The sequence below is a fragment of the Ooceraea biroi genome, chromosome 11 (assembly GCF_003672135.1).
Source record: "Ooceraea biroi isolate clonal line C1 chromosome 11, Obir_v5.4, whole genome shotgun sequence".
Classification (NCBI taxonomy): Eukaryota; Metazoa; Arthropoda; class Insecta; order Hymenoptera; family Formicidae; genus Ooceraea; species Ooceraea biroi.
The window spans coordinates 13,478,181-13,503,612 of NC_039516.1; the positions used below are offsets into that span (position 1 = coordinate 13,478,181).

General features: G+C 46.7%; 2 protein-coding genes across 16 annotated transcripts in view; one reads left to right on the forward strand and one right to left on the reverse strand.

Annotated features, from left to right (window-relative positions):
* Window positions 1-18,368, forward strand: part of LOC105277886 (glutamate-gated chloride channel) — a 40,136-nt gene extending 21,768 nt beyond the window's left edge. For 8 of the 13 annotated variants that reach the window (XM_026973783.1, XM_026973786.1, XM_026973785.1 and 5 more), the window contains 7 exons: window positions 9,556-9,625; window positions 10,170-10,323; window positions 10,694-10,776; window positions 10,870-11,004; window positions 11,103-11,255; window positions 11,367-11,647; window positions 12,074-12,440. In XM_026973783.1, the coding sequence (XP_026829584.1) occupies window positions 9,556-9,625; window positions 10,170-10,323; window positions 10,694-10,776; window positions 10,870-11,004; window positions 11,103-11,255; window positions 11,367-11,647; window positions 12,074-12,307 (1,110 nt within the window). In that variant the 3' untranslated portion in view covers window positions 12,308-12,440. Of the gene's footprint in view, window positions 1-2,975; window positions 3,044-9,555; window positions 9,626-10,169; window positions 10,324-10,693; window positions 10,777-10,869; window positions 11,005-11,102; window positions 11,256-11,366; window positions 11,648-12,073; window positions 12,441-12,513 lie in introns of those variants that run through there. The other 5 variants (XM_011336575.3, XM_026973787.1, XM_011336658.3 and 2 more) reach the window with 3 other exon arrangements.
* A 909-nt stretch (window positions 18,369-19,277) lies between these two features.
* On the reverse strand, window positions 19,278-25,281 carry LOC105277915 (probable ATP-dependent RNA helicase DDX17). 3 transcript variants are annotated; one of them, XM_011336682.3, is made up of 8 exons: window positions 25,095-25,281; window positions 24,394-24,744; window positions 23,661-24,314; window positions 23,413-23,585; window positions 23,270-23,329; window positions 20,890-21,132; window positions 20,418-20,638; window positions 19,278-20,325 (listed from the first exon to the last, which is right to left on the reverse strand). In XM_011336682.3, the coding sequence occupies exons 1-8, from the start codon at window positions 25,109-25,111 to the stop codon at window positions 20,320-20,322; spliced, it is 1,725 nt and encodes a 574-aa protein (XP_011334984.2). In that variant the 5' UTR covers window positions 25,112-25,281; the 3' UTR covers window positions 19,278-20,319. The 3 variants fall into 3 exon arrangements, with proteins under 3 accessions (XP_011334984.2, XP_011334979.1, XP_011334973.2); XM_011336677.3 differs by having other exon boundaries at window positions 20,418-20,624; window positions 25,095-25,280; XM_011336671.3 differs by having other exon boundaries at window positions 19,279-20,638.
* Window positions 25,282-25,432: the final 151 nt, after the last annotated feature.

The following is a 25,432-nucleotide window of genomic DNA, read 5'->3' on the forward strand; positions in this document are numbered from 1 at the left end:
AACTTGTAAGTGTGAAATTAAAGCGGAATCATTGCGAGTTGTCATAGTTACGTTATTTTCGTCCGCTTTAAATATGTATGACCGAAATCGTAACCGATGATCACATCCTTTATAATATCCGTTATAATGCTAAATTATTACCAGTCCTATTTATATAAAGGATTTTATATAAATAGGATTAAAATCCTTTATATAAATTTTAATATAATATGGCAGCAGTATATATATATATATGATTCCGCTTAATTTCACACTTACAAGTTAAAGCGGAAAAAAATGACTTTTTTCCGTTATAGTTAAAGTGGACATGTTTTGCAGTGTACCAATTTATGAAGCAGGGAGGAGAGAATTTGACATACTTTTCAGCGCGAATTGCCCGGGATCGCTACGCTGAAATGAACGCTTAATGAACACTAAATGGGCGACTCGCGGCTTTTTAACGTTTTGTTAAAACCAGGTTCGTTTAAAACCAGGCGCTATTTAACATCGACGTTAACGGAGAGCCGGTAAAACGAAAAGAATTGCGTTCCATTGTGCTTGTCGAAGATTTAATGGACATTCCGTTAAATCGATACGTTCCTTCTCTTATGAGGGTACGTTTACCTCTGCCATACAGCGTTACGGACACCACCGTGTCTCCACCTACGCCTGACACTACATTTATAACTTTTTCTCTTCGATTTTTTTTAATTACCGAGTCTCCCTGCCTTTAATGGACACTGTTCCGATATCTCTTGGCACATTACTCCATGGTTCAAGAGAAAAAGGAACAAAATGTCACACAGTCACGGCAACGCCGGTAGATTAAGATAACAGAGCATGTAAGCCACGATATATCAACTTTCGTAATAGAGACAGTTCCATTGAAATAATCTACATACATTATATGCTTTACGTTTCTGAACGCAACGTGAAAGTGCGAAAGAACTCGCAACGTCAGACTAAATCACTCTCTTCGATCGTGTCTGATAAAATACCACAAAGTGTTACTATTTTTTTTTCACCATGAAAGCACTTCGTTGAGAGTCACGAGCAATGAACATCTCAGGACTATCGACAGATTACGAATTCCGATCTAGAACAGCTGCAGCATCGCGAACGAGTCGCAGCTCGCGCGGATTGTCGAATCGCGGTGGTGTTAAGTTTAACGTGACGAAACGCGACGAGAAGCAAAAAGCAAACAATGGCAATGGGATGCTAGGGTCCTCTCTTAGGTGTGTCTCTAATCTCCGTGTCGCACACACCGTGCCGACAGCGACGATGTTCGAGAACGTGTCTCGCACAGCGTCCGAGAGCAGCGTCCACGAGAGGCGAAGCCTCGCCACAATCTGGCCCCTTCTGTGTTAAAGATGGACCCGGTAGAGACACCTGATCTGGTCCGTTACGGAGAGCGGGGACAAACGGTCATCGAGGGCGTGTAACCAGATCAGTTATTCCGGTTCGCTCCAGAAGCTCGCGGAAGTAAAACGCGCTTTGTCGGATGTCTATGCGGTGTTTGTAGAATCTCTATCATGTCGTTCGCAGTCTTCGGATGCAAGTTGGGGGTCTGTCCTCTTCATGCCTCATGAATTTCACGATTAACATGTGCAGGCGTTGCTCCCTCATTACGAGCTTCATTTTCATCCTGTTTGATTCGGTTGATTTCGTTGATTTGCGTATGCTCTTCCGAACGCTTCCGTTTCCGCCAAGACGCATCTGCTGCATTTATCCAAATACTGTCACTCGCCTCCCTCGGAGAGAGATTCAGCCAACCGGTACTCTTTTTGTCCGCGCTTTATCGTCTATCTCACACCGGGATCATACACAAAGCGACAGCTCGGGCATTCTACATTTTACTGCGCGTAGACACCCAGCATCGACTTTATCCCTCACTTACATCCTTACGGGATTATTTACACTTGGCGAAGCGCACGGATCAATAGTCGTCGCTTTGAGCGCTGAATATTTATTCCGTCTTCGTAGTCTAATGCTCCCGTAAGAGAGAGAGATCGTACGCAAGGTGTACCGTCATCCGCAACTCCAACTTAATCCGCGCTAGCGGACTTCGCAAGACGAGTTTCTTCTTTCGAGCGCGATAGAATCGCTGGTAGAACCCCAACAGTTACCGCAGTCGTTTGCGCGAGTATTAATTGGACCCTGAGAGACACGCAATGAGAGAGAACGGAGGTACACGCTCGCTGAATCGCTGCAGTATAGTTCGCCCCATCGCCCCATCATGTCCCCCCATGCCATTTAAATACCGTAGCGTAGCGCGTTTATTTCAATTTTCCATCTTGCACGATCTGCATACTACTCGAGCTCATCTCGAACTCTCTTACGCTTTTTTATAACGTCACATATTCGATCGCGTAACGAGTTATCGCAACGCGTTCGTTCTGTGCCCCGCGGCAAGGCGAGGATAGGTCCCATATTGGAGAGGCGTATCACCTGATTAACGATCGATCTGGGAATAAAGCGGAACGTTACCTGTGAAAATGATTCGTCGCTCGCAGGAGAGGCAGGTCCACATCGAAATTTGATTCGGTCGCAATGGCTTTGGGAGCCGCGAATGCGTTGCACGTACTAATCGTTATCTTATCACGGGGCACAGATACGCACGATAACGTTTCATCGTTTGTCCAATCGCTCGAATGCGCATCGCACGATCGGTAGATATCAACATTCGTGATCCAGTAATTGGCACTCGATCCATTACCACGTGCGACACGCGTGTTCGAATTTCAAAGAAACGCTCTCAGAATCATCTTGCCACTGCCACTGATCATCCCCCGTCCCCGATCATCCCCTCATTCATCGTTGATCCTGCCATACCGCAAACTGTAACTGTCCCGGATGAAATAAAAGTGAAAGCGAAAGCGCATTAACAAAGCAAAAAAAAAGAAAAGAAATAAATAGAATCAAGCAAGCGATTCTCGGTTCACGGCGACCGATTTAATTAATCGATTTCTTTTGTTCTGTTCCGGTCGACGTGTTAGATGGCCCGACAAATGTGAAGGTCAACATCTTTCTCCGCTCTATCAGCAAAATAGATGATTATAATATGGTGAGTGTAATATACAAGTAACCATCAAGCAAGGCCTATATACAGTCTGTATATCCTCACATATATTGTGTATAATTATAACTAACATCACGTGTACATGATGCCGTAAGATTTGCACTTCTCTGTACTTGTATCTGTATTACGTGTATATGTATACGTATATATGCATATTAAATCTCGTCTCTCCCGCGTGCGTGACGTCTGCACATACCTATACATATATACGCATACTCGTGCGTCGCGCTGACAATGGATGTGTGCTAATCAAGTCGCACCTCGTTGATTTTTCTCGATGTCGTTGACTGTCATGTGTATACATCTATATATATGTATGTATGTATATATATATATCCACACGCATAAATATATATATATATATATAGATATATACATATATTATACAGTGTCGCGCGGGTTCGCCGCGTCTCTTATCGACCGATCGGATTCCCTACGCAATTTGGGATTCGATCTCTCCTTGGAAGGATGATCAAACACATAAGCATTAACCTGGCATCGCGCGCGAGTGATTGCGAAATGAAGACTTGGAAAGATGCATGAACGCCCGATCTGTTATGTCAATCAAAGGCTGAAAGGCTTAGAATAACCAAGGATGCACGAACTCGCTTCTAATGCTGAAGATCAGTTAAGAACTAACGGATCTTCGCCGAGGAAAGATCGACTCCGAATTGGCGCGGTTGAAGCCGCGGCTACCGAAGCGATGCGACGAAGATTGCCACGCTCGATGTACGATCAGTCAGTGCTCTCTGTCTGTTATATACTGATTGTACGAACGTTCGATTGACTGTACGTTGCAACCACGTCTTGTGCCTTGTTGGAACCTTTGCTAGAATCGAATGACGGGTGGCTAAAGGGTGGCCACCAGCGCGCGCCGGGGCACGATCGGGGGATGCGCTCGTGCGCGAGTTCGCACGCGTTCCAGGACTGGGTTTGCTCGTCGGGTTTGTTCATTGAGCAATGAGGGCCAGTAAGCTCTTGATAATGTACGTGTCATTAGTGTCTCGCCATAACATCGCAAACGCGACGGTTGTCGTATCTGATTACATCTCTGGAACACGTTCAAAGTTTCGCAGAACGAAACGCGACGGGCACTTCGACGAGACCAGGTGTTCTCAGAAACCCGTTTAGATTCGAGACACGAGGAAAAGGAGAGCAATGACGGAAGAATTAAAGGGGTAGTCCGCACTGATCCGATCATGAGGATGGGAGACGATCCTCTTCAAGTGGCAACGTCTTCTCGATGTAATTCTCGCGTTCTCGAAGGGGAAGGATTGGCGCGGTACAATCGGGCGGACAGCTGGAGGATAAATATAAACGACGAATTTCACGTGACCTCCCACGTGGCTTAGCGCGTCCGGGACACCCGGGAGAGCACTCTGCGTAGCGCAGAAAAGTAAAGGGGGTCACTCGCTCCTCCTGGCAGTTCACTCTGATATACCTGTCGGGCACAGTTTCGGAAGGGACCCTCGTCATACACGACGCACCGGCGAGTTCCCCCGAGTTCGGAATCGCAACACAATCATCAATTCTCCTATTTCCCCAGCCGTCACACGAAACTCGCCGGGATAATTGGCATTCTGCTTCGACGATTCGGAGGCTCGTTACCAGCCCGCTGACGCGGAACCTCGCGTCCAGAGGAGAACGATACTCGCTCACACGCTCACTCTACTCTACTAATGTACGAGTACATGTACACCCTCCCCCTCTGTTCCTACTTGGCATGTTTGAACATCATGCGTTCCTGCGATCATTAAATCGACCGCGGGACAAATATACTCTCGCCGGAATCGTGACACGACGAAAACGCATCGCGACAGAAGTCGGTCATTCAATTTTAGGCCCTGCAAGACCCCGTCCTTTCTATTTTCTTTCTTTCGTTTTCTCTTCTTCCACTGCTATGTCTATTTTTCTCTTTATCTCTCTCTCTCTTAATCTTTCTGTCTCTCTTGCTGTCTTTCTCTCTGCCTTTCCTTTGCTTTCTTCATTCTGTATCACGCTCTCATAAGTACAAGCACGTTCGGCATTGCTTGTCCCTGACGAATGTTGTTGTTGTTGGCTGAACGAGTATAATAAACGTTGCATTACGAACGATATGGACTCTGAGGGGCGGGAGGGAGGGAGGGGAAAAATTGGCGCGGAAATAATATGCGTACGTTGGAGCTTGATTACGTTCGTGAGCACGTCGGAGATGGCGAAACGAATAAACGATCTCTAGTAAGATCCGGGCGCGAGCGTTAGAGGAACGTTCACAACCCGTTCTCCGTAAAGAGCGCATGAGGAACGCATTGCGCGCCGTTCAGGCGAAACCTAAATTCACCAACGTGAGGCTGCTCATCGCTGAAAGAAATGGGGTACGAACGAATCCGGCCGGCCGGGCAAGCTGATTGGCAGTATTGGTCCCGAATCCTTGATAAACCCTCTATGGCCTGGTACGACCTAACATTGCAACGACGGCTTGCGGAACGACTCGGCTTAAAGCTGAAAATCCGCAGGCTGCAAAAGAAACGTAGCGATTGGCAGTAGGAATAACGATTTCCCAGCAATCGACGAAATTGATAGAGCTTGCTGAAACGAAAATTGGTACCGAGTCTGTAAAAAGGGAAAAAGAAAACCGATTTAGAAGCACAGGAGTTTCCAAGTCTCAGACCCGACGATTCGGATTTCAATTCCATTTCTCATCTCGACAAATCGTTGATGTGTCGCGCGCTCGTTTCCCGCCTCGTGATCCGCAATTTAACGCATTCATGACCGCGCATGATTTATTAATCGTCCATCGTGATAATGAGAAATAAAAAGGGGTCGGTCGGTCGTGTCCGTCCGGTCGTGAATGCGTTAAGAAGCGACAGAGAAGAGACACTCTCTCGTACACGCAAAGAGGGAAGGAGAAAGAGAAAGAGAGAGAGAGAGAGATAATACGGTCCATAGAGGGTTTGCGACAGTAATTATTTCCGCGGCACGTCCCACTATCCCATTGCCATCAGGACAATTGTCGGAACAGCAGCGACGGTAACGTGCGATTCTTCGCTCACTGGAACGACATGTATTTTCGATGGGGGACCCGAGACCCGATCAATTAGTCTTTCGTCGCTTCGCGTATAATCGAGTTGCGCTTCCGTCTGTTCGGAACGGTCTGCATTTCCAGACGCGCATTTAAATACTGCTCGCGCGATTTCCCGGCGGCCGTAACTATCGCCATTTCCGCTGACGGTCCACGTAAAAGAGAAGCAATCGTTTCGCCGTACGGCCGGCTAAACGGCAAACATATTGCTCCGCGCGTAACTCGAGAATTTTGCCGGTGAGGGTGCCCGATGGCCCATCGTTCGTCTAGGATAAGAGCCAATGAAAAATTACGAGCCAGCTGTTACGCGCGTAACAGTCCCGTTCTCCGTGCAACAGAACTGGGAATCTCTCGCTGCACGGTATCTCGCCGTAATATCAGATCTTATGGGTGTTGTGAGGATCCCTCGACGTAAATTCCGGAAATTGCATCACGGTCATTTCTTCTCTTTTTTGTTTTTTTTTTTCTTTTAATATAGAACGCTAAATGGTTTCCTGGATGCTTTGCACTTGTACATAGCGTAACAAGCTAAAATATAGTCACTGTCAGATTGCCAGGATCTGGTTTGCCAGGATTTGATACGAGGCCTCCACTGACACCGCTATTATTAATTATTATATAATTTTACATTATCGTACAGTATCGCTCGTTGCTAGATACACGCTCGATGATAAAACGTGAGATGATGAGAGTACGATGAAGTGATAGAGATATCATTCTTAAGAACACTTGATAGGCTGTAAAAGAGTCCATGAATTTTCTATGGCACACGTTTATTCTGTTGTGCTGCAATTTATGTTTCGATTATCGATTCGTCGAAGAATACGGTCCAAGTTTAGACAGAAACGTTGCTCCGAGAACATTGTGGCCATCAGAGTGTCTATAACTTCCGTCTTGATAGAATCGAGCGTCAAACAGCCTCTTCCCACTAATGGCAGTTTATCTCATCGGTCGTAGAGCTTTACACAAGTGTATCCGAAGGAGCAACTCGATTTCCCGTTTCCATATTCTCGACGACGCACGATAGACAAATTTCCATAATGTTAATGCAACATTTTCATGTGTTGTTTCGTGCGAATAAAAGGGACAATCGCTTTTTCACTCTCGACTAAAGCGAGAATCGCGAACGCGCATATTGCAAATCGCGGTGATACTGCAGACAAACCCTGTCGCAAAGGGGAAACCGTCGTGTTACACGAGAAGGTCCAGTACTCTGAGGTACAACAGGCATCGCACGTGTTTAGCGTGTTTCTCTGTAAGTGATGTATCAGTAGACAAAAAGAAACAAGGAAAGAGAAGCGCGAGCGACGTGTTACGTGAAAAAAAATTAAACGAAAGGTCGAAGGGAGGCAGATCGGGTGAATCCTCGTTTGGCGGCATGTTCCATTTTTCAGAAACTTACCGCCGCTATTACATGCGTGCGAGAGTGCAAAATGGGCGAGTCGCTAAAAAGTTAATGACGAAAGGGAAACCGCATGCTGTCGGACGAGCTAGAAGGCGGAGACAAAGCGAGAGCGTGAGCTCTCGCGCTCCGGAAGGAAGCCGAAACGAGAAAAAGAGGTAGATGAAAGTGACACCACGAGTCGAAACGAGAAAAGATGTGGAAGACCGACGGAACGGACCCTGACGTTTTGTTAACGCGTTAAAAAAAACGCCGTAGCGAAATGACTGCACCGCACGGAAGCGCGGGAGGATAGGCCGACGAGATTGGCGAGAGAGGTCGATAGGTTCAGGGAGTGAAATGACGAAACGAAAGAAAAAGAGAGAGGATTTTCAAAAGCGAGGCGTATATGTACACATGCGGCAGCACTTCCCCTTTACCCCCTCCGAAAAATAGGAAACAGGGCACAGGACTCTTCCGCCAGCGCAGGGGATGGTCCAGCCGAGCTGGGACTCACACGAGACTCACCGTGAGCGAAACTGCATGCGTTCTCTCTTTACCGCTAACTACGGAGCTTGCGTAGCGAGCCCGAGAAACGGCTCTCTGGCATTTTGATCTGATCACGTCCGGTAGGTCCTCGGTGTTCGCTTTTGCATGGCTCTCACCCACCCCTTACCCCTGACCCTTGGCTGTGCAATGTGTGTTGGAACGTTTGACGAGAGCTCGCCAATTGGCATTGGTGTGCGCCGTTTCGTCGATGCTTGTCGTTGCCCTCGGCGATCGCATGGAAGCTGCTTGGAAAGCGGAAAAGTGTCCCTGGACGAGGCATCTCGATCGACATCTCGATATCACGCGAGACAGAGGCATTCCTGTGGCCGGTCGAGGGACGCTCTTCTCTTCTCTTGCTGCGATTACGTTTCCAGTTTACCCTTCTCTGTTCTCTGTATCTCAACACGTACACGACCAGCTGGTGGAGATGCTCGTCACGGATTGGCACGTGTATGTCGACGGCCAGTTACGAATCGATGGAGGATGATGGAGTTCTCTCCATGCTGGACGTGTCCAGCTCGATCCGTGACGAGTTAACTTACCGGCGTGATTACGCGACAAGGGAGATTAATCCGGGCAGATGTGGATGAACGGTCACGATGTCGCTGACCTCGTCTTTGATCTTTAACTGCTAAACTCACGTGGTCTTTTGACATGTTAGAATTTAAAAACAAGTTTATACATTTATTTTTCATCATTGATTATTAAAATTATCGATAATTGTATCGCGCAAGCGATTATGCGGCAAGTGTAACTTGCGCAACGAGGCGCCAGTGATTGCAATTCAATGATAACTTGAAAAATTCAGGAAAGCGTAAAGTTACGTGGATTGCGGAACTACAATTGGATCTGAAAATATCTTTTCGCTTGCAATGAAAATTAACGGTCCATATCTGTATCAAGAGTCTTTCTTTTACGGTGAGAAACGGTCAATTGTTTAGCATTGCACGTCTCAGAATGGCGATAATATCGTAGCTAGAACGAGATTCTCTTTGCTACGAAGGTGCAAATAATCGCTTTTTATAGGTGCGAGACTTTCTATCGACCGTATAGAAAATTACATTTACAACGAGCAAGAAGTTCTGTTGTCTGTATATTTGTTTAACGATTTCGACCGATTTTCATCATGCGCTTATTAGATTTCCCGTCGAGACGTTATCGTGGACACTGAAATTTATTTTTCAGACAACCGGATTGGATTAAAAATGTAATTATAATTATCGCGGTAGTCATTAAACGCAGAACTGCCATTTGCATAAAGCTATTTTCTTCTTTCGTTACAAAGACTAAGATGCCATTATAAAATGCTATTCGGGATTCCGAGGATTTAAACTTGTGTTGCTTTCCATTCCGTCTCGCACGCTGACTCTTCTTTACTTTATCAAACTTTCTAATTGGGAGGGCTATTTTCGCTCGGGGTGTTGAGAAGAAAAAACGAATAATTCGCTACACTCGCTGCCATTACGCGCGACGCTGTTTAATAAATTTTTTTCTGCTTCTCTCCAGGAATACTCCGTACAATTAACATTTCGGGAACAATGGTTGGATGAGAGATTACGGTTCAATGACTTTGGAGGTACGTAACGATTTTCGAATAATACATTACAGCTCGCATTTGTTTCCAGTTTTGCTTTTCATCTTGACATTTTAATGCCAATGCGGGTCATACACACGCGATAAAATGGGGTCAGCAGTAATAACAGTCATGTATTGATACGCCGATAACATTAGCCGCAATAATAAAACGGTCCCGAATGCATAGCATTCTGAAACATTGCAATGGAAGTTAGAGTTCGCACGACCGAAGTTCGTCTAGCTTTCATATTTTCAATAAATATCCAAATGTCTCTTGCAATGGTATCGCGTAATCCAATATTCGCGAGAGATTTCGCCCACAAAGGCGCTCTTTCGCTTCTTCATGGTCGTAATTATCGCGCATTATCGAATCGCAGCCAATTTTATTCACGCGCCGGCTGCTACGCAAATATCGCTGTTTTTTATCTGCCTTCGCAAATTGCCGCGCCGTGCTCTCTGCTTGTTGAATGAGCATGACAATCTAGCGCGTTTAAACGCACGCTGATTTTTCATCGGGGGCCGCTCTGTCCCGTTGAACGTTACAGGTCGGCTTAAATATTTAACTCTGACGGAGGCTAGTCGCGTTTGGATGCCGGATCTGTTCTTCTCGAACGAGAAGGAGGGTCACTTCCACAACATCATTATGCCCAACGTATACATACGCATCTTCCCGAATGGCTCCGTTCTTTACAGCATACGGTGAGTACCAGCGTGCGAGTACCAGCATCCCCAACGAACGCAGAGCCAATTCAATCAACGAGATTGCGCAATTTTTACAACAGATCGATAAGATGTCTCTCTGCGTATATTTTTCCGTTTTTTTTTGTTGGTTTTACAAATTTTACACGGCAGCAGTTTGCCCAGTCGGCATTAATGTTGCAAACTCGATGTAGACGAGGACATGGTCCTCAGACTTTACCCCTCGTATAATCAAGCGCTGCGAGATTCGCTTTGCTAATGTACACGTGAGGGAGATTCGTCCTGTGTACTACGTGCGATGACCACGCGGCGCTCGTTACACCGCGAATTAAGTCCCTTCTTTCCATTAGCGTTATATAAACGTTCGCAGGATATCCCTGACGCTCTCGTGCCCCATGAATCTGAAACTGTATCCCCTGGATCGACAAGTTTGCTCACTTCGCATGGCCAGTTGTAAGTAATCTCGTCGCCGCGATTTAACTCGATTTATTCCCGTAATTTCGGTGAGCCACGGTTGAATAATGGTCCTCGCTCTCGTGCCGACAGACGGGTGGACGACGAATGATCTGGTCTTCCTCTGGAAGGAGGGCGATCCCGTACAAGTGGTGAAGAACTTGCACCTACCTAGGTTCACCCTGGAAAAGTTTCTCACGGACTATTGCAATAGTAAAACGAATACTGGTAAGTAGCAGAGTGCTCTCCGCGCATCAACGCGGAAGTGCCAAAGAGAATCCAGTGAACTCGCGTAATCTGATGATTCTGGATGAAAATAAAAACAGGAGAGTACAGTTGCCTGAAAGTGGACCTGCTGTTCAAGAGGGAATTCAGTTACTATCTCATCCAAATCTACATCCCGTGCTGCATGCTCGTTATCGTGTCCTGGGTTTCCTTCTGGCTGGATCAGAGCGCCGTGCCTGCCCGGGTGTCACTAGGTATTACACATCACATCACATTCTTAGATTTCTTTTGAACTGAATCTGTCGATCTTTCCTCGCTCGCTTATCACGAGAAAAATCTGCAACGGTTCGTCTTCTTCCGCTCAGGCGTTACGACACTGCTGACGATGGCCACGCAGACATCAGGGATAAACGCCTCACTGCCACCGGTCTCCTACACGAAGGCTATCGACGTCTGGACGGGGGTGTGCTTGACCTTCGTGTTCGGCGCTCTACTCGAATTCGCGCTGGTCAACTATGCGTCGCGCAGCGACATGCACAGGGACAACATAAAGAAGCAGTTTCCACCAAGTGAGATGGAGCATTCGTCGTCGATCGACCCATCATCGGAGCTACTGGAGCCGGACGGATCCGCCAATTTCGCCATGGTCAGTATCTCGAGATACGACGTTCCCCTCGAACGTTCCTCCCGGATTCTCGAGATACTTAGCCAAGTTTGTCCGGGAGTCACAGATAATGTCCACGTCATTTCCTCTGTTATCTCAATTGGTTCTGTCCACTCACATTGTTGCCGCAAAGAATGCTTGAAGATCTCGAGTCATTACTCATGAGGAAGATCTGGATTTCTCACGAATCGTATTCAGTCTCCTCTCACACACATGTGAAAGTTTTTAAAAACATTCATTTAAATTAAAATGAGATCACGGGGTTGATTTCTTATTCGAATAAAAAATAAAAAAGGGAGAAAATCAAAGTTGTGCTTGAATTAGAATCGAAATGATAGATTTCAATTAGGAAGCACGGAGCCAAGAGTGCGAGTGACTAATGGATCAATACCGCCCGAATTCTTTCAGAAGCCTCTGGTTCGACACCCGGAGGATTCCATGTCGATGGATAAATTGCGGCAGTGCGAAATACATATGCAACCACGGAAAAAAAACTGCTGCAGGTCGTGGCTGTCCAAGTTCCCGACGAGGTCCAAGCGCATCGACGTCATCTCACGGATCTTCTTCCCAATCGTATTCGCTTTCTTCAACCTCGCGTACTGGTCCACGTACCTGTTTCGGGAGGAAGAGGAGGGCGAGTAAGCCACGAGGAGGAGGCGCTCGGATCAGCAAGGGAAGTGGCTCGCGGCCATCTTCAGCAACAACAGTTTCAACAGACAACAACACGACCGTCGCAACAACGTTCGCGTCCTCGTCACCGACCATACCAACATCCACAAAATCACCATCATCATCCTCAGAATCACCATCATCACAATCATCATCATCATCACCATCATTATCATCAGCAGCGTCATCGTTCCGGTAGCAATCAGTTGGGGCCGCAGCATCATTCGCTGCCGCGTATATACCAGCAGGACCATCATCAGCAGCATCACCAGCAGTCACCTCATCGTCATCGTTACCATCCGGCGGACCGTTCGCCGTCGCCGTCGTTCTCACCGTTGAACGACGAGGATTGCCGGTGCTCGCCGTCGAGAGCGTCGCGACACTCGCGCAGGAATTCAGCGAGATCGTCGCCGTCGCCGTCACGATGGCCGTCGCCAGCCTCCTCGGCGTCACCGTTAGGGACACCGTCGCGCAACATGTCGCGCGCCGCGACACCCTCGCCGCCGATCGCGGCGTCGGTGTCACCCGCGCCACCTCCCGCGCCGACGGAACCCTTGCAGAATGGGTGCTGGGACATGCGGCGTAAACTGTTCACCTGTCGTGCCCAAGGCAGCGCGAGGATCGACATATTCGCGCGTGTCGCCTTCCCCCTCATGTTCATTCTCTTCAACTTCGCGTACTGGTCTATCTATCTGTTTCGCGGCGACGACAACGTGGCCATAAAGAATTGAGAGCACGGAGGGAAGCGTGACGGAGATTGGAATCGCGTGTACGAAGCCACATGCTTGAGGTCGGATCCTCGAGGAAGCGCCGATCAGGCGATTTCAGAGCCTGCGGTGCTCTTGAAGTAATCCTCGCGACATCAATGATCGAGATCGCAGTTTGCTGCGGACAAGGACCGACCGTAGGCACTTCGACGAAGGTGTTCCTCTACTGCCCGCGCCCGAAACCGGGAATATTCCAAGACGAGAATCTCGAGAATATCAGCGACGTTACAGCGACGCTCATGTGAACGTTTCACGATGGTGGGTAAAACCTGACGACGAGGACGAGACGCGAAACACAGCTGCGCACACACACACACACACGCACACACACTTCACGCGATACACGTACCTCATGATATCCGCTCGGAAGACCGCGTGCCACAGAAATTGAACTGAAAGCGTAGTGGGCCCTGTATAGCCACGGCCTGTTAACAATTAAAATGAAAGCGTAAAATTTATAAGTATAATACTATATCTATGTTGCGCGAGATCCCGCGCGGCGTCCTCGAGCGAGCGAGCGTGCTCGTCCGTGGACACGCGCGCGCGTGCAAACGCGACGCTCCGCTCGAGCGTCGCGTCGTCACCGGGCTGAGGGTGTTCGCCGTTGCGGAATTAACGTCGGACAGACCTCGGATCCGGTGGGAGTTACCGTAAGATAGGATAACGGATGAGATACACGCGATATAGTCGAGGCAACAGTCTCTTCAATTACATTGGCGAAACTCGCGATACTCGCGTGCGGCAAATTCTATTTACACTGGACGTTTCATTGTCGCTTCGCGACGAAGTACGTTCCGCTATGTTATCTTGATGTATCGCTGTACGGTTATCCTTTCTTAGAGCTTCGTTACACTCGCGAAGGTTTGGCCGGAACGTTGAGGAACGCTGGAAGGTTCTTCTAGAACCTCCTAAATCTAAAAAAGTATTGAAGACGTTCCGGTAATTTTCCGAGTGTACGATGGCTCTACTGGTACGAGCTGGCGGATTTTTAATATACATCCTAGCGGTACCAAGTGGCGGCGTGGACAGGACCCTTGAAAGTCTATATTTCAATATTTTTCTATTTGTTCAGTATAACTTGAGAGACAAGAAGAAGAAAAGTTGTCTCGGTGAAATTCAAGGTGTCAAGACTTTAATCGTTGCAGCTTAATGCTCTTATGTTAATGGACTTTGGGAGCGTTCCATTGCCCATCCACCACTGATAATGTACAGGAAAGTTACATTGGTACCGCTAGAGGCTTAAATCCTTATCCGGGCGATTCTTTACTCTTGAAAGAATTTCAGAAAAAAAAGCTAAAGCTCGCCGAGCCAATTATTCAACGCGAGTTGTCAGCGAAGGAGAATTCGAGATTTAGTTTTAAGCAAATTCAAGCGAAAGTGATAAAACGAATAACAAAAGGCGGTAAGTCTGATGGATTCCTTTTTTCTCACGAGGATGATCCGACGCCCGGATTAGGATTAACGGAGACGCGAGTGCGAGCTGAGAGCGACCGCAGGCGCGCGATACCAAGTACCGGCGAAGCGGTCGCGTCGCGCGCAAATCGCGAACAGCGTATATTTCCTGTTTCCGCTGTCCCGGGTCAGTCGCCGGAGGAAGGAATCCCTCGGCGACGCTGGCTCGGGGTTCCCACATGTATTGCTCAGAAGAGATCGGCGATGCCGCGCGGTCCAGAGGAGAAGCTACCCCTGCCGTCTTCGATCTGCGGTGTCGTCGACCTCACAGACGGAAGAACTAGGAGACGACGACGACGAAGACACATAGAACGTGCTCACAGAAAGAGAGGGAGAGAGAGAGAGAGAAAGGAATAAAAAGAAGAAGGAGGAAAAGAGCGGTGCAGGTGATAGTTGTATTTTTTGAGACATTCGACTGGAGACGCTACATCCTCAAAGGAGAGACGACACAGCACGGACACCGGCGTCGACGGCAAATCTCGACGAAGTCCCCCCCGTTCCACACATATACACGGCGGTTAACGAAGCGAGAAGGGGATGTGCGTGCGAACAGACATCTCATAACTGCTTGCGGCGAAAGTAGTTTCATCCTGGAGGAGTCCTGGGGTCCACGGTAGATTGTGCGGGGAACAAATCTCTCCCCGATGGACAATTCGCGGAATGGAGAAAGTTTCGCTGACGACGTGTCCGATCGCAGCCCATTCCCGTTCTTGCCCACTCGTCGTATATCTTCTTCCTCTTACTTTGCTACTTACGTGCAACCGGTATCACGCGCGTGCGTAAGAAGAAGCGAGAATCTCGCGGGTACGACAAACCGCCCGCTTTCTTCGATGATTGTATCTTGCGCCCTCGTAGTTGTGCCTAAGGACAGATGTACGTGCACGATGGACCTACCTTCTTCTCCACGGTCACGTGGCGAAGGCACTTGAACGCCGAATCAACGTCGGCGCCGACATAAATCGCTCAGTACCGATTCAACCGTCGATTCAAGAACCTCGATATTGCCTCCTGCACAATTCACGTGAATCTATCCTTAGGCGCAACAGGTCTCTTGCAGTTCCGCGGGCGCTATAAATGTCATTCACGATAACTGTGTTTTTTTATAATGAATCGCCGCACTTTTCGAGGATATTATTATTATTGTAAAAGTATTATAGGGGATATTAAGCTGTGGTAAGGTGTTTGTATTTCTGGTGAGATTATTCGATTCGATTTAGAGGAGGCGGACTTGTTTGGTCCTGAAGGGGGATGAAATCTCATCGCGAGCGAACGAGCGAGAAATTATCTTCTGTCCCGGACGGTCGCGGCAACTGAGAGAAACACCTGCACTATTTAGCGACTGTGCACCACGTGAAAGTCTTGCGTTTACCCTTTCGGGGAAGCCAGTTTCCTGCCGTTTGTAGCAATAGCACCTCGTCGTATATGCCGTTATCGATTATTGTCATTCAGTGGAAATTCGGCCGAGCGTCGGACAGTATACTGTAATCTCTCGACCCGTGACTCGTAACTCGTCGTCAACGATGAGACGGGGAAAGCTGACGTATCCGCAAATTCGGATGTATGTACATAGGATATCTGGCACGAGTTCATCGGTTGCCATCAACGTTCATTGCGCGCTCACGCAGTAAGACATCCGAACCGTCGCTTCCAGCAATCCAACTATCGCACGTGATCCAACACGTAGTAATCGTACAGTATTATATGATAATTATTATCGCGATGTAACGTTAAGAATACTCGGAAGGGACATCCGATCTTGATTTCTTGCTCATTCGGAGAATATTCTCACGTAGGTATAATGGAGATCTCGGTGTAAACGGGCGGAGCAATCCCCGTCTTTGTCTCCCTATTCTATTCTTCTCGCGTTCTCAAGTCATTTCAGATCGCGTATCTCTCTCTCTTTGCTCCACCTATTTATACCGTGTTTACGGTTCGGGTGTGGTACACAAGGATCGTTGCTACGCGCGCGTAAATACCCGACGGTACTCTGGCTTCCGGGATGAGCCGGGAGTGAGCGACACCGTGTATATTTAGGGATGACTCTGTACGTGTTTACGTTAGAGACTTTAAGGGGACATAAAGCCAGTATTCACACACGAGACTATTACACGTAGAGATCGGCGAGTGATCGCGTAACTAGCTGTCGCGATATGCATCGCCAGGCTGTACATAGTAAATCACACGAGGCACGCGAGAATGCGTTTAAAGGATGGTTTCACGTACATCCCCGTGTACATCCGCGCGCCTATCAGCACACGTAGACAGCTTCATCGACGCTGAGCAATTCGAATTATCAGATCAAGATAATTGCGTGAGGCCGGTTTTCTTCGCGAAGCTGCAGGTTGGCCGGCAAGACGACTCTTGCGCGTTTCATCGCTTCATCAATTAGTGCGACCTCGATGATAAGAGCATCGTGTCCAAGATACTTCGCTCCGTTTCGCGAAGAGTCACGGGGAAAGACGATCGAGAGATTATATTATCTCGGGGCGCCGATTCGCTCCAGGAACAGTCCGTTCTTGCGCTTCCGTGCGTGCACCGGCGATCTTTCGACAGACATACAAACGCATCACATGCATACACACACATATACATACATGCACACGGACACACCGCCTAAAAGCGTAATCGTAGTATCTGTGCAATGGCAACCGGGCTGCAACGAGCGGCACGAGAAACGTCTTTCTCCGAAGAAGCTTCTTCCCTGAGTTGTTTGGCCGCGTTACGTATTGAAACGTGGGACTGAAAGCGATCGCACTTGACGCCTTGATGCGCCTGGCGACCAGGCAACGATTCTGCTTCCAACGTTTCGTCTGGGTACCTCGTCATCGACGCGCCTTCCTCTTCACGGAGGAGCCGCTGCTCTTCGGTCTTCGAGATGAGGCTTCCTTAGTTATTTTAGCGGACGATCGACTGATGTCTTAGCCAGGACCTCATAGAATCTGCTGCACGCGCGCAGGCAAGCGTATCCTCCTCGGTCCTCTGACGGATGAGAATTAAGAACTCTACAGAGCTCAGAAGAAGAGAAGGAGGAGAGACCAGGGGGAGGTTTCCGAACCGAGGAGGCTACGTGGTGGTGACCGGCAGTTAGGCACGGCCGTATAAATTTTGGCTCTCACATCCTTGTCACTCGCTTGTGCTTGGGGGGTCACTTCGGTCCAGGCGAGATCAATCCGCACACCGAAAGAAAAGGAGGAACACATTAGCGTCTCTCTCTCACATACATGCATACACACACGAGTATATGACCCTCGCACGCACACAAAGTACGATCCTGTTGTATCGCAGATATAATTATATAGGCGCGCCATAGCTCTCTCCCACATCCGAGAACACACCTGAAAGGGGTATTAATGTTATTGTTATATGCGTACGTTGTAATATATGTGAACGAAGCATGCTGACGCCCTGTAAACGAAATAAATCCCTCCTTTATCCCCCGAACAACTCTCATGCGAGGAGCTTGTTAATACACGCACACACGTACATGTACACGGACACACACACAAACACATACATATACTGTGCGTGTCCGCGCAAGGAATAATCTCGCGTTACAATCCGACAACGCGCGCACGTTTATCACGTCGCGAAGACACAGTCCGATGGAAAAAAAATCGCACTTCAACATTAACATTACGATTAGAACATCGGTAGTATCGTTTTCTTACAGTCACTGACGGACGGCGAGCGAGTCCGCGGCCGCTTGGCCGCAAAATACGGAACACCAGGGGCAAGCCGCGTTCGAATCGAGAGGCGCAAGCTTTCACTAAACTATAACTATTATCGGACGCCGAATTATAACGAGTGTCAAAATACGAATCAAGGTATCCTAGAGATCTACCGCGCCTGCCGATCGATTCGACGGTGCCCCGGGGCCGCAGATCCGCGGATCTCCTCGCCGTAATCGCGATCGAGTCGAGCATGACGTCTCCGATTAATCTCCCCTAAGAATTGCGCTCGTCCTGGATTAAGTATTACGACGAGCGAATATTAAACGTTGTCCATAATAATCGTAAGGATTGTGTCCTCCCCCGGCGAAAGCGGCGGAACAATCGACTCGAGCGAGCACGCGTCGAGGAACGTAAGGAAGATATTGCATGTTTGTGATTCGAGTGCAAGCGCACGATATTCCAAGATGTGTAACATAATAAATTTGTATATCGTGGCACATAGTCCGATAAAGGAAAAAAAAGAAAAAAAAAGAGGAAAAAAAAGGAAATCTTCCCACGTGAACTCTTATTAGATCGTCAATTACACCGATGTACACCTTATATCAATTGAGTAATTATCCCCTGCGTGCTGCCGCGAACGTACGTAAGGCCATCCACCGAGGCAAATTGAGAACGAGATCGATGCACGGAGAAGACGTCGAGACGGGAAACACGGAATCGGTATTCTAAAATTATCGTAAGATCTTTAAGTACCATCACTGTAATTAAGATGAGAATTCAATTAAACAGAACAGGGAGGAGAACACCGATCCTGCACGTGACTCACTTCTCGTTATTAATTTCCCACAGAGACAGCGAATCCGTCGGCGAGTCCGCAATAATCAGTGATTTTTCTTATTTTTTGCTGAAAAGTAAACGGCGTGTAATTCAGACGACGTATTACAACTTACTACGTTACAGGTAAGTGGGATCATGTAAAGTAAATCGTTGAAATATAATATCCGGTGGGCTTCTCTCTTTCATTTAAACTTTTAAAGACACGAAAGACGTGAAGTAGCATAGACATTACGAATTTATTTGTCACATTGGTGAAATACTGTACATCGAACTTTATCTGTTGCAGTCTAAATGCGAATGAATTACAAATAAGCGCTCTAGACATCTATAATTTATTACGACCTACAAATATATTACTAGTTACGCTACGTTCCGTGGAAGTTTAGTTTCGTATAATGATTAGATTTACCGGTTCGCTTACATCACAATTTTGTTCGTATTTACTACTGGAGTAGTGTGTACATGAAGAGTAGCGTTATAAAAAACATATAAACGGTAGCTTGCGTTGAGAGTTGCACTTGTATTATTTATCTAATCTAAATTGGTGTATTTCAAGAGAGAGAGAGAGAGATAATGACGCTCGAGTGTAAGGAAGAAATCAGATGCAACAGAAATGCAAGAGGAAGTAAAAGGTACGGTAGAACTCGTCTATCGTGACGAGCAATAGCTGTTTTAAAACGTGTTCCAAGTACACCTTGGTATTCCTACAAGCACGTGGTGTAAAAAAGATCCGTCTTATATAAGATAGTAATAATCAATATATCGAAGCTGACATAGGAGATTCATGTAAACACATCAGTAAAATATCATCATATTGTGGTGTAAATCTAAAAACGAGTTCGTCGAGAGAATGCATTAGTGCGCGTTGGTACAGACTAAAGACTCCTCTGCACAAGACCTAATACCTTATTATGCATACATATAAATATCGTTTTATGATATAATAATAAGAATATCAAAATTTCTATGGGCTTGTGCACGGGTCTCTAATGTGATACGCAACGCGCATTAGCGCAACAGTTTCCGCAAATTGGACATAAATAATTATTTATCGCAAATGATGGATGTATCTCTCGCGGAGTGCTAAGCAAGTACTTCGAGTAGTCATTTCGCTCACATTTGAACACACTTTCATTCACTTTACGCCGGATGTAAAACGACAAAAAAAATTACCTGCGCCGCGCGTGTAACACGCAATTACTTTTTTTTTACCCGCCACTGGAAGATCATCTTTCGCTACTCCAGTAACTTTTGCCGATTACCTCTGAGAAGAAACGGTTTGTTGTTAGTATCGATCGACGGATGTATGTGCTCTTAAGCGGCATTAATAGTCCTTCGCGTAGTATGGCGATTTACCGTTACGATTGCTGATAGGGCTACGACTTCGCGAGTAGCTGCGGCTGTAACTTCGCCGGCTCCCACGGCCATTGCGCTCCCTGCTGTGACTTCGACTTCTGCTTCGCGAGTAGCTGCGCTCTTTTCCGTTACGACCGCCGCCGCCGCCGCCACCACCTGCACCACCGCCGCCGCCGCCTCCGCGCGACCGCCACCGATTTCTGCCACCTGTCGATGTAGATCTTTTTTGTCTTTATCAGAAGTTTTCACCACTCTCTTACTATGCAACGTAACTTTTTAATTAATTAATATTGTATGGCTAAATAGAATCCTCTTTAGTCAACAGTCAATGTTAACAATGTTAATAATGACGCTGAAGAGAATTCGAAAGATCATATTTGCCATAGAATATCAACATATAATATTAATCTAATAGAAAAAAATAGGACTTTTAATTTTTATTTTAATATTTTAATGACTGCTTTAGAAATACCTCTGTGTCTACCATATCCGCCAGCTTTACCATCCGCGAGCTCCAACAATTTCGGATTGATCACCTGATTCGCCTCCTTCAATACTTGTATTAGGTCGTTGGCCTTGTTAGCGTTGTTAGGCGTGAAGAACGTGTACGCTGTACCGGTTTTCTGTCGACGGCCGGTACGACCGATACGATGGACATAATCCTCGGAACAGGAGGGGTAGTCAAAATTGATGACAAACTTGACGTCTTCAACGTCTGAAATTAAGAGCTGGCATTAACCGGCCGGACCTTTGCGCGATTCCAATGTTCAGGACAGACATGGGTTAAGACAGTAGTAGTGTCGCGAGGATTGTGAGATCGCGATCGTGCGATCGCGGGTCGAGTATAAGGCGAATGTACCGGACGGTATATCACGATAAATCAACGTTCGATACGCTCTCCAAAAAGCTAGTAAGAGTTATCGCGTTGTATTGATATTTAATAATAATGATAAAGATCGTCAATACAAAGAATTCTATTAAGAGCAATTTACTAGTAATAATTTACGTTAATATTGTATAATTGAACACAAATTTAATATTTCTCATGTTTGTTTAGAGAGCGTTTAGAGCATGTAGCACAAGATCATGAAACAAAAAACAAACTGTTGACTTGAGAACGATCCTGATCTCCCTTTCGTGAATATCGTGATTATACAGATACTTCCATACTTTAATAATACAATGCTGTTGATAAGAATGTATTTAAAATTTCTTTCCATGCTGACACAAGTGACCGATATCCAAAAGCGAGATTAGAATCGTGAGCGTAACAAGTTTACATGATGAAGTTAGTATGAAAAGATGCGACTGACTCTGTATGATGATTTTTAACGGAGGAATTAAAGGGACGGAGGATCAGAGAGAATGCGTACAGTTTAGAGGAACATAAAGGGAGTAGGTGTGTGAGCGTTACGCGTTCATACACGTATATATACATATGTATGTATAGACAAGCAACTGATCTGACAAAGTACTACCCGTAACCGACAAGTTAGCAATTACACAGAGAAACGAGCGTACGTATACGTACATGTATTTATATATATACGCGTATACGAGTTTGGTGTACGTGTATGTGAGTGTGTGTTAAGTGTGTACGTGTAACGAGTGTATGTCAAGTAATTAAATTTGAACTATATAATACTAAAAAATTAGGCAGTGGGCGAGTGTTTCGCTAGCAACGTACGGGCAGGGCCTGGCTATTTGCGCTCGCTCCAGCTACTGCCTCCGCCACTCTGTCGCTACAGGCGCAGGGCGCAGGGCGCACTAGAGAGGCTCTGGCATTATCTGCTATCACATGCCACCGCCTCAACGGACCAACGTTGTTGGTTGTCTGATTAGCTTGAGCGTGCCAGCGCAGGGGACTCTATTCTGGCAACAACGACCTGGCCAGCCAGCCCGGATGGCGTACAGCGCAGCGCAGTAGGACTGATATCCAGTATGTAGGTAGGTAGGTATAGTAGTAGTAGTAGTAGTAGTAGTAGTAGTAGTAGTGGTAGTAGTAGTAGTAGTAGATCCCGATTTGGCCCGAGACTTGGCCCTTCACACGCGATTGACGGACGGACGGATAGAGGCACGGCGTCGCGGCCAGCGCAGACAATGCAAACCAGTGCACCACCGAACAAAGAGCGGCGGCGGGCACCCCGGACATGCTTTGCATTACCCAGCGTGGGCCTGCGCGCAATGTGCCTCTGCAATACAAACAAAGATCCAACCGCGTTAGCTGTATGGTTACCTCCAACCATCCTCCTGTTTAATATGCTCTTATCTTTCTGCTTTTCTTTTTTGCCCTATTCCTTCTTTGTATTCTTTTTGCTTTAGAGATTACAACGCGTCAAAGCTGTAATGTCCCGTTAGCAGGAGAGAAATTTAAATTTGAGATCATTGCAATGCTGTGCATAATGCGCACATAAACAGCTGCTGTAACACGCTACAATTAAGTCAAGGTTGGCTCTGATTTACATTACTTCTTCTGATATATGTATGTAATTTATCTGATAACATGACTTGTCTCTCATTACTAGTTATGCAAGGATAATTCATGCTGCGTAATGTCGATCTACAATTATAAGTAAATAAATTTTTGTAATTTTGTCATCCGAACGTAAATTGCTGATTAACAACTTGCTTATCTTTAAGCCTAGTTTTTAACGGAACATTACATTGCAGACAAGATTTGCAGAATTCTTGGTCAGAATAGAGCATTGTAAGAAAATAAATTAATAATTTTTGGGGAAAAATTAATACCGTGAATATTAACCAGTTTGTTTTCCGTGTTGCAGGAAACTAACTGGTAATACGCGTCATCGTTGTGTCATGATATATAATCGAGAAATCTTTGAATTACTTACCAAGACCACGCGCTGCAACGTCAGTAGCAACAAGAATTGGCGCTTTGCCTGATCTGAAATCTACGAATTTGATATATTTTTTTAAATTTACTCTAAACTTGCGTAATACTATATATATATTTAGCATCATATTCTGTATGTACCTTGCAAAACCCAATCTCGTTCCTGTTGCGTCTTGTCGCCGTGAATGCAAACCGCCGGCCATCCGTCCCGCTTCATTTTTCTCGTTATCTCGTCCACCCTACGCTTCGTCTCTATAAACACTATGGTCTTATTCTCGCTTTCCGCCATTATCTCCTTCAAGAGAGTACTTAATCTATAAAAATTGCATAGAACATCTTTCTTTGACGCCACTGCGGTAACAAATCGAAGTCACGAAACTCATACTCACTTCGTCTCCTTCTCGTAATCCTGACACACATCAATTATTTGCAATATATTATGATTCGCGGAGAGCTGCAAGGAACCGACATTGATCTGAGCGTAATCCTTAAGGAAGTCCTCGGCCAAATTCTTTACTTCCTTAGGCCACGTGGCCGACCACATTAACGTCTGCCTGTCCGGTCTAATTTGCTCTATAATCTTTCTGATCTGTGGCTCAAATCCCATGTCCAACATCCGATCGGCCTCGTCTAACACCAAATATGTACATCTTTTCAGATTCGTCTTCCCGGATTCGAGAAAGTCTAACAGTCTACCGGGTGTAGCAATGACTATTTCTACACCACCATCCAGATCTCTGGCTTGCGCGCCCTTCGGCGCCCCACCGTACAAGCACGTGTTCCTGATGCCCGACGAATGCCCAAAATCATCGGCAACTTGCTGTATCTGTTGGGCGAGTTCTCGCGTAGGCGCCAACACTAACGCAATAGGTCCGTCCTTGCGGCTTAATTTCGGTTGGCTATTGATGTGAACTATTGCGGGCAATATGTAGGACAACGTCTTCCCGGATCCTGTGGACGCGATGCCTACCATGTCCCGTCCGCTCAACGCGATAGGCCATCCCTGAGCTTGGATCGACGTCGGTTCGCTGAACCCTTGCCTCCTGCAACGCAACAGACAGATTGTTTGGAAAACTCTTGGCGATTATGAGTACACACCATTCGATCCCATTCCCCACTCACTTGATCTCCTTCAGGACGTAATCCGGAAAACCTGCCTCGTCAAAATCGAAAACAGGATTAGGTATATTCTTGCCTCTCAGCGTGATTTCCTTCTCAACTCTGTACTGTTCCACGATACGTAGATCCCGATTCTGGACCGCGTCGTGAGGGATGTAAAAGTCCTTCTTGAACGGCTCCAGTCGGCTGAGATCCCATCGCGGTTTCCTCAAATTCGCGCCGGGTTGACCGCGACTGCTACGACTGCCGGAGGGCCGGTCGCGGCCTCCGCTGCCCCAGCTCCTTCTGTCTCGCGGTGACCTACTCCGCGAGCGTGTGCGCGATCTGCGTCGCCTGTCTCTGTCGCGACTCCGACTGGAACGGGTCGAACATGCGGTTAATTAAAACTCCGGGGTATACCGGAAATATTGTAGGTATCATGCTAATTTCACATCTTTAGCGGAGAAATCGATGCAAAATGTGCGGTAATAAGGGAGACCGCATGCAGCAGTAACCGCTATGTTGTAGCAAGCACATGTCGCGTCAGTGCAATGTAATTCGAAAGAGTGAGGTTGAGGTTGGGAAAACACTGTCCACTGAACACCGGAAAATACAAAAAGGCGGGTTTTTCTAGCGGAAAGAAAAACACGGTTTTCTGTCATGCCAGGATCACTCGGCAGGACTGGTTTCGCATAGGCGTAATGTATGATACTCGATCAATTTACCTTCTGTATCGGCCCATATTCACACTTTATTGAAAAACCTGTCTCGGTCCTTCCTTAAAATACTGTTATTAGGAATAAATAGCTCCCAACTAACTCGCATACGGAACGTAAACGGGAGCAAAGCCGTCCCAGCGACGCAAAAGAAAGCTACTGAAGTTACGCCATTAACGCAGCAATGAGCTAGGCGGGAATGCTCGTGCAATCTGAACAGTTTCAGAATTCTGATTTCACGTATCTTCTCATATCAATGTGCATTGTATAAAATTCATTAGAGATCAATCGGAAGCTCTCTAAAATCATTTTTCTAATTACTTTTTATCTACTTATCACGTATCATT